This window comes from Beta vulgaris, chromosome 1 (genome assembly GCF_026745355.1).
Source record: "Beta vulgaris subsp. vulgaris cultivar EL10 chromosome 1, EL10.2, whole genome shotgun sequence".
NCBI lineage: Eukaryota > Viridiplantae > Streptophyta > Magnoliopsida > Caryophyllales > Amaranthaceae > Beta > Beta vulgaris.
The window spans coordinates 56,413,647-56,423,881 of NC_079202.1; the positions used below are offsets into that span (position 1 = coordinate 56,413,647).

General features: G+C 34.2%; 1 protein-coding gene across 1 annotated transcript; it reads left to right on the forward strand.

The window, feature by feature from the left end:
* Positions 1-4,012, forward strand: LOC104889484 (hypothetical protein). The gene is made up of 3 exons (XM_010674715.4): positions 1-69; positions 334-416; positions 2,821-4,012. The coding sequence occupies exon 3, from the start codon at positions 2,824-2,826 to the stop codon at positions 3,622-3,624; it is 801 nt and encodes a 266-aa protein (XP_010673017.2). The 5' UTR covers positions 1-69; positions 334-416; positions 2,821-2,823; the 3' UTR covers positions 3,625-4,012.
* Positions 4,013-10,235: the final 6,223 nt, after the last annotated feature.

The following is a 10,235-nucleotide window of genomic DNA, read 5'->3' on the forward strand; positions in this document are numbered from 1 at the left end:
CGGCCCATCGGCGTACTCGACTCACGGAGAACAACACAATCCTAAACTTGTCCGTGGTCCCCGTTAAAAGTAAAGTTAAAAACTTGTCTCATCTCATACTCATAATTCATAAAACTCGATACTCAATAGTCAATACTCAATTACTCATCCATTCTGTCAACAAGTCCTAAATCACAAATCCGCAGCAAACCTTTTTACCAACAATTTACAACCCAAATTTTCATCAATTGAGAATTACATCGAAAAACACATTCTTTATTCTCATATCCACTGAATTTTATCATGTCTAACAAATCCCTTCAATTTATGTAAACATTTGTCGTTTTTTCCCAGGTAAATCTCAGTTTATATGGTGTCTGTGGATCTGCTTCAAGAAACACAATTTATTTTCCGGACGAGGAAATTGAATATCTCAGGTACCCGCTTTTAATTTTTCTTAGGTTATTATTTCTTGATTATGCATTTCAGACTGTAATTCAGAAACTGGAAAAAAATTGGGTTTTTTCTTGTTCTTTCATTTGCTGAAATTAATTACTATATCTTTGTTTAATTGCTTGATTTTGATGCTCAAAACCCCATAAATTTCCTATCTTTATCTTTCACTTTTTGTTGCTCTATTCCTTGTCAAATATTTGATGGTAGAAATTTATATATGAACAATTGGAGAACTCGGTGAATGTGCCAAGAAATGAAATTCTTTTTTTTTGTTGAGATTTTCTATGTTTGCAGTGTATATGGGGTTGGTAAATTATGTACAATTGGTAGGGTTGTGGTTGGAACTTATGACGGTTCGTGTTAGTCGACCCCATATCATTTTGGGACTGAGGCTTTTTTGTTGTTATTGTTGTTGTTGATTCTAGGATTGTGGAATTTGTACAATTCTTAGAGGAAGTGACAAATTTCTGTTTGATTGGGTAGAGTTTGATGAATGAGGTACTGAGTGCCTTTATGGGGGCAAGTTGATGGTTGTAGGCATATAGGTTGGACACAAAGATTGATTGAAGATATTGCTTTAGTAAGATATGGTGGGTTGTAAGTTGTCTAATGGTAGTGTTGGTGATTTGGCTTGCTGTGGCAATTTGCTTTGAGAACCAAGCCTTTTGTGTTTAGAGTTTAACTAATTTTGGAGAAGTTGGGCTGTGGGTATGACCGCGAGTTTTGCTTGTTAATAAGTGAATTGAGGAAAGATCGAGATTGAGTTTGTCTAGCCAAGTGATATTTAAGCTAAAATTAAGTAGATGTTGGAAGTTTTCTTTTAATATAAACTTGTGTGGTCGTGCTTATAGATTCATAAGTTCTCTACAGCTGGAAAATATGATGATCTGTGTTTTCCTTCTCGTTGCTGGAGATTCAGAGATTTGCAGTTTGTTTAAACTTTAGATAGCAATCATGGAGGGAAAGGTTGGGGAGGAAAGAAAGGGTTGAGAAGCATGTGCTTGCATTTTCCTACCAAATCCTTACAACATCTGAAGAATTTGGAATATTGAAATTTAAGAGGGGAAGGAAAATGAATCCCTCCGTTCCCTTTCTTTTTTGCTTCCACGTTTATCCAAACAAAGGATAATGAATCCCTCCCCTTCTCTTTCCTTGCTTTCCCTCCAAATTACCCTATCCTCACACTCTTCTGTAATTTTCTAGTTGATGGCGTTGAGCTTTGGTATATGGTATGGACCAATCAAAACTTAAGTGAATGAGAATGTGACAGATAGCATATAAAGATGCTTACAATATGTTGTACATGTTTCCATTTATAATTTGGCAATGGATTCTAGAGTAAAGAAGCTTGAATTCATTTTTTGTCTTATTTAATAGTATTAGCATATTGTTTGATACACATTCAATTTTGACATGGCCATGCTAATTGGGTATTGACTTGTGGATTGAGCATAAGTAATTACTGCTAAAGGCTGCACTATGATGTCCATCTATCATTTAGTTCTGTTAGCATACTCGATTTGATGGGCTTGATGCCTGTTCATCCAGCTTTGTCTAGTAGGCTTCCGGTACTTTGTCTGTCTCTCTACGATTTACGTTCTAGATACCCTTTCAACAGTCTGACCATTCTCTTCATATCGTTGTAGCTCTGATTTCCTTCCGCACTCTGCTTCAGTCATTCTTGTTTTTACAGGCAATCATCTCTTAATCACAGCTGGGAGTCTTGGACTGAGGTTGCATAAGTCCTAACCTCTGTAGACATTGTCTCACACTAGGATCCACATTCTATGTAGACTTCAAAATGCTGTCATTGACAAGTTCCCGTACCTGAGAGAGTACAAGAATCTTCATTTACCCCTAAATCACTGAAAGTTGAAAGAGTTCTCTTCTTTCTCATGATAATTTTTGCCTGCTTGCCTCATGGGTTATGATCCTGATTTCTCATCCTCCAATATTGATATGTACTCCTGTCTATTTTTCATTCTGGACAATCATGTACTCTTTCGAAGAAAATTATACAATAAATCATGCCCCTGCTAATAGTCCAACTTAATTTTAGTTGAATGTTGAAACTTGTGTTATTCCATTTGATTCAAAAAAGAGAAAAGTGTTTGTCCGTAGAAGAGTCTATGTCCTAATTGTGTGATTGATAGTTCCCAGATAAGCTATGTGGTAAAGTTCCCAGCAGAATTGAGAGAGAAGATATTGAATATCGCATGAGATTTGAAAGTTCCGGTCTCTAATTTACTTTCCTTGATTCTTTTTCTTTGAGAGTTTGCATTTTGCACTAGTATATGATGTATCTGTCAGAGCCTTTCGTCAATGTTTCAGATCAACCTTGAAGTATTTCTGACCTTTATCATTTACATTTCTGTTTATTCATAGTAAATGTGTGAGCTGTCTGCTGCTGATGGCTTTGTTGAGATAAATGAAAACTTGGGAGATATGATAAAGTACGTGGCAAACGAACCTTCTGTAGGATTATACTACATCCAGCAGCATGCTCAGAATGCAGTGCCTAACATTATCAGGCTCAAGAAAAATGTCTTGGAGAAATCACATGAAGTGAGTTTGCACACCGAAGATCTGGAGGATTCCATAGCTATGACACGGACAATGAAAGAGTTTGGATCCCCCGTTTTTGATGAAATGATCCGAGATATAAAGGCATCTCTAACCATAATGTCAACTAAAGAGCCGGTGAGAGGTGTAATCCCACAACGACGCAATTCAAGTTATCATGCTGGCGGGGCCAGCTCTTGGGGGCCAGCTACATGGGCCCGCACAACAGGTAGTACTCAGAATGAAGGTGAGAGACCAGGTAGTTACTTTTCAAGTGTGTTCAAGTCTGCTAAAGAAAAGTCAGGTTATTTGAAGTGGACACGAGCCTCGGAGCTCGATGTGAAGGAGCCTTTACCTTCTAGAAGCAGTAGTTCCACTCAGGTGGAGGAAACCGATGAGTTGCCGATATCTAGCCAGGTTGAAGATGAGGGGGTTGCAGGAGGTAGTGGTAATTTGTCCATTGATGGAAAGTCTCAACTGATATTGCCCAAAGAGAAAGAATATAACGAATTGAAGGCTGATAAGGAAGCCAGACTAGAAGAGTGGCTGGAAGGTTCAGGCAACATTTTTGGGAATAAAAGTATCGAGGCTGAAGGACATGGGCATCATCTGCTTGACAGTTTATGATGTCTGAATCCAGCCGTTTAGTCTGATATTAACATGTAGATTACAGTAACGGCCTTTGAAGTTGATGGTTGCCTCTTCTATGAGTGAGAGTGAGTGTGAGACAACGAGAGATGGGGGTAGTAGAGTTATACGTCTACCCCATCTGCTTGCTGTATTTACAATTGGCTTGTTTGCTTTGTACAGTTTAGAATGTCTTGAGGCACAATTGGATCATGTTGTACTAATAAGCGAGCACGGTTGATGCTCGCGCTAGAGCCCCGTGTCGATCGTCACCTTCTTCTTCCCTTGAGGAGTTTATTCGGATCGTTATCCTGGGATAGGATAGCGAGTATAGGCCTCCTCTTGAAATGTTGTATTAATACAAGATGAAAATAAATTGTTGTATTAAGCTTGGAGTTTATATGATCTATTATATTTTCTTCATCAAAAAACCATATGTTTATCACACAAGATAATCCATATTCGCATCACTCAAATTTTGCTACTATCTATACAAATATATTAAAAGACGTGCGAAAGGAAGCTTCTCCTCACAAGATATCGAATATGTGACATTTGAAATGAAAAGTAAGAGTTTAACCATCAATATACTATGACTTTTGTTGTCTAATATTTCAAATAAATTATGATGAAGTCTTGTAATAATAATAATTAACTAAAAAGACTTAAACAAATATATACATCTCTAACACTCTTATTACATAACTGAAAAGTAGCAAAATAAATTATGAAATTTAGAAATAATAAGATTTTTTTTTATTGTAACTTACATGAGGTATCGTCCGCACAAAAAAACTAGTTTTATTTTCTAAAAAGTGTAACAAAGCTGACTAAATAAAGAGAATAAAATCAAGGAAAAATTGATAAAAAAAACAGGCTCAACTATTGGACATTTTCCTTAATCGGTCCCAACTTTTAATTATTTTTAGTTGGGTCCAACTTTTAAGTCAGTTTGACAAAAACAGTCCCCTTAACCTGGAGACCTGCTGTAGTATCTAGTATGTAAACCAAAAGTCACGTGAAACTCACGTGACTTTTAATAATTTTTTTTTTTATGTTGTCACTTTTCTTGTTTTCTTTTCCTCTCTTTTTCTGGCTTCCCCTACTCCTCTGTCTCTTCCACTTCTCTCCATTCTTCTTTGCTTATTCTACTTCATCATAGCATTTAGCAGCATCAACATCAACCATTATCAATTTGTAAATTTGTCTTGCATTCTTCTTCTTATACTTCCTCATATCAACAACATCAATATGGTTGGTATTTTGTGGTGGAGATGGGTTTTCGGGTGGGGCGGTGGGGATGGTTATTTGGGGAGAGAAGATGATGATGACGAACTGAAGGTTGTCAGGGAAGACGGACCAGGTTGAACAGTCGGCGAGTGGGTTTTCAGAGGTGGGCGTGCATTTTCGGGGGGGGGGGGGGGGTTGAAGATAATGATAAAGACTTGAAGAAAGAGAGGTAAGAAGAACTGTCGGGCAAGTGGGTTTTCGAGCGCTGAAAATGGGTGTTTGGCGGTAGGTTTTCATGAGTTGATTGCCAATGTTTGTAGTGGGGATGGTTATTTGGGGTTGGAGGATAGGTGGCGGTGGGGGTGGGGGTGGGGGTGGGATGGATTAACCTGTGTGGGCATAAGCATTTCAGGGGCTGGAGATGGGGTTTTAGGAGCAGTTGGCAAAGGGATTTTTGATTGGGTGGTTGGTGTTTCTGGTGGGGATGGATCTTTGGGGTTGGGGACATCCAGATCGATGGGGGTGTAGTGTGGGTGGGTTAACTGGGTTGGGAATAGGGGGTGGGATTTGGAAAAGCCAAAAAATAAAAATAAAAATAAAAACAAAAATGGGAAACAAAAATAAAAGTTGTAAAAGTCACTTGTAAGGGTTGTAAACTAATACTCTAGTCTAGGTTATCAGGTCACCAAGACCGTTTAGGGCAAAGTCATGTAATAGTTGGATCCAATTGAAAATAATTAAAAGTTGGGACTGATTAAAAAAGATCGTCAATACTTGAAATTATTTTTATTAATTTTTCCTAAAATCAAATATATATACTTTGCTTATCTAGAGAAAATTGAATTTGGAAGTTCCACTACTTCTAGACTCAAAAAAGTAGGAAGAAAGGAAATTTGATACTGCCTCTCACAAATCTTACTGTCGGCATGGTAAAGCGTTCAAAAGGGCCTACTAAACGAGGCCTTATGTTTTAGAGCAAAAGGCAAGGAAAATGTACGGGAGAGTGCAATGATTAATTGATTAATTCCTAATGTGCTCTCGTTTTAAATGCTTCAGCTTCAACGTAGCTAATAATTGTTCAATACTTCATCTACTGTTTAATTTTTATATCTCTTTCATTTCGAATTAGATGTAATACTATTCACAAATTTCACTTTGATTATCGTTTGTGATTTATATGTGAATAAAAATATAGTCATGTGGAATTTTGTTAGATTAGTGTTAATATGTATTTTTTTGAATATGTAGTTTTTGTAATTTTTACAAATACAAAATCAATATGTTCTCAAAGGTTTGCATTGACATGTGTGAAAAGTGAACATGTTCCAACTAATTTGAAACGGAGGAAGTAATTTGATTTTTTCAGATTGTAAGAGATATTTTTGTCAAAAAAATGTACATGCCTTATGTTTTTGAAACGCCGGGAGTAAAAAATTTATCAGCATACGAAAATAAGATTGAGTACATGCATACACACAGGTGGAATAATTTGTATCCTTTCCCTTTCGACTGTTTTTACAAACAGTTTGACATATCTAGTCTTTTGCATATATCTTCTTGATCTTTCTCGTGCTCCTACCGTCTTAAAATATGAGATTCATCGCATTTTTAAAGTTGAGTTTCATCAATTATGACCATACTTTTTCAATATTAGGTATATATGAAGAATATATTAATGTAAAATTACGTTAAAATTATTCAAAATATATTTTGAGAGCATCAACTTCATGAAACTTTAAATTAGAATGTAAGTAAACATATCAATTGTCAAATAATATGTGTTTTGGCAATATTTTAAGAGGGAAGAACTATTATTTACTTCTGCCAAAAGCTATAAAGAAAAAAGAAAAAGAAACTTCATGTCACGACAATTGCAATGATATTCTTGTTGAATACAAATCTTTTAAGATATAAAGGAGAGAAAAAAAAAAGATCACCAAAATTTAATTGCTGTCATCCGTGCTTAGAATATTAGACTTCCTCATTATAACAACCCTGAATTTCGGATGATAAAATGCTAACTTTAGGATCATGCATTGTGGGTCATACATGCGTGAATATCATGCAATGATAATCCCCGTCAAAAAAAAATCATGCAATGATAATCTAAGTTTAATTTCAAGTTAATTGTGTTTTCGTAATTAGTTTGAGATAACTTACTCAATCCGACTTGCGTGGACCCGGTTCACACTAAAAATAGTGTGGACCAGGTCCAGGCACGTGACTCGTTATATCACTTTAACATACACTATATCATTTTAACATACACTATATCATTATAACATACACTATATCACTTTAACACACCATATATCACTTTAACATACACTATATCACTTTTAACATACACTATATCATTTTAACACACACTATATCACTTTAACACACCCTATATCACTTTAACATACACTATATCATTGTAACATACACTATATCACTTTAACATACACTATATCACTTTAACATACACTATATCATTATAACATACACTATATCACTTTAACATACACTATATCACTGTAATATACACTATATCATTTTAGTGAAAGTATTGGGTCAGACCGTCTGACGTATTGTTTACTGTCAGACGGGCTGAGCCCAATACATCTTCTCTCTACTTCACTTTTTAGGTCACATTCTCTCTCCTCTTTCTTCTTCTTCTCTGGATTTTCATATAATCCACCCAGTTTTAATTCTTGTGCTGCAATAATTTCATAATCTCCTTTTATAATCCCAATTTGTCGTTTCTTTCTTCTTCTTTTTTTCTCCTTCTTCAACTTCTACAACCTTTTTTTTCTCTATATTTGTGGAATTTATTTTGTTTCATTTCTTCAAATAGTACAACCATCCTTCAATGGTAGAGTGGTTCGAAGAAGGTAAGCAAGATGATATAAATTTACATCGACGGATTATTCTGCTGTAAAAGAAACACAGCTTCTCCTATCTTATGGGAACAAACACAGCCAACAGTTGAAAACATGAAAAAAAAATCCCTCTAAATGCAGCATTTTAGATTCATGACATACGACATTGCATTCTCATAGGCAAACTCCTGGGTAGCAAAATCACTATACACAGCCACCTTGATTTTAACAATTATTACAACATACAATCAAAGTAATAAAGAGATTAGTTTAGCCAATACAAGAGTCCGGCAACGCTTTGAAACAGGATGAAATGTACAAGGAGATCTTATTGACGATATGAGACAAGTCAGGGGCAAATTGTGGACATCTTTTTCTATATAAAAAAAGGTATTGCTGGCAATTAGCATGAGTGATTGAACACTCACAGGTGACAACAGCAAATCAGAGGTTAGTGTTTTGTTTTTCAGTTGGACTTTGTTTTGTTTCAGTTGGACTTTGTTTTCTTTCAGTTGGACTTTGTTTTCTTTCAGTTGGACTTTGTTTCGTAATATGTATACCAACTGAAACAAATAATGGACCAACTGAAAGAAATAATGGACTAACTGAAAAAAAATGAAGACTACCTGAAAAAAATGAAGACTACCTGAAAAAAAATTAAGACTAACTGAAAAAATTGGAACCAGCTGAAAGTCGTCCGACCAAAGATTATGGTCGGACGAGTCCGACACAATACGTTCTCATCATTTTAATATACACTATATCATTTTAACATACACTATATCACTGTAACATACACTATATCATTTTAACATACACTATATCATTTTAATATACACTATATCATTTTAATATACACTATATCATTTTAATATACACTATCATAAACTCACGTGATATGGATCGGGTGCACACTAATTAGTGTGCACCGGGTTCATATTAGTTTTTTTATAACTTACTTCGTAATCTCTATTATGTAAGGAAATGAGAAGGCTATAGTGTTTCCCTATCAAATTACTTAAAAGCTTACATAATTTTTTAAAACGTAACCAAAAAAAAACCATCATTAAATTTTTCTATAAATCAATTCAAAAAGTCAAAACGAATAGGAGCGAGTTATCTCACAAATATAGATCAAGGTATCTTACACACATAAATTGATTATAATATTTGTAATAAACATGAATTAGCAATAAAAATTAGGGAAAAGCTATATGCAATCCTAATAGCTGTATATAATAAGAAGCTAAAAATGGAAATAAGTTGCATTAATTGATCATTTATTATATCAGTTGATGCACTTTTTTCCATAAATTCACAACTTATTTCAATTTTAAGTAGTGTATTTATTTCTTATATGCAACCCTAAAGACTGCATATAGCATAACCCTAAAAATTAATCAACTCGAAAAAATAAATAAAATAAAATAAAATAGAACAATATTACTTGAATTACAATTAAATTTAAAACTTCCACAAAATCACTTGTACAACATGGCATGGACGCATCGCGTGCAACATGTACTAGTAGTTATTATTTCTAACTTATTGGTCTATGTATTAATTAACTTGACTACTTTTGTAAAGTTTTTGGCCGTAGCAATTTATCTATAATCCTATATAGCTTAAATAGCACATCGAGAAAAAATAATATTGGAAAGACTTGATTAGGGTAAATTTCTTTTAACTTATATTAAAAGCTTATTATTTATTTTTATTACAATAATCATATTAGATTGAACATTTTTTTTAATTTGAAAAGGTCAGGCCAAATATTTTACAGATTATAATGAAACTTATTATTATTTCATATAGATTCAAATCAAACCAAATCTTAAAAAATTATACCATATTATTGTCTATTTCAGGACAGACAACACAATCTTAAGCTCATACTTTTAGCAAACTCATGGTGTGGTATCCAACTAAGACAAAAAGTAAAAAAGAGCACCAAAGTACAAGAGATTCTCGTCGACAACACAATCCATTTTTTTCAAGTGATAAAAGTTGTGACAAATGATATATGTGATTCAATCTTTTCAGATTGCCACTTTTTTTTTTTTTGACCTCCCACATATTGAGAGAAAGTTGTAACAACACAGTACAAAAAAGAAAAAAAAGATCATCATGCTAAATTTACTTTCATATACAATCATGATAACTAGCTTATCTGTGACAAAGATATCGAATTTACTCCTTGTATCTTAAAAAAAAATACAATTATGCAACCTTGTTATTGTCTTTATATAATTAATAATACAAGGTTAGAGGAGGAAATTTAACATGCAATAAGAGGGAGAAAATTTAACATGCAAGGATGAAGAAGGGTGCAAGATACAATCTTATTATGTTATCATGATCTATGTTACTCCGACACCTTCAGTTATCTCAAAAACCAGGTATCGTATCGTGTCGTGTCCGACACAACACTTCACTTGTATACTTCATTTTAAACTTTAAACTAAAAACTTGTCTTTTTCTACAAATTGTCGAGTCGGACTCTTAAACACCCGTATT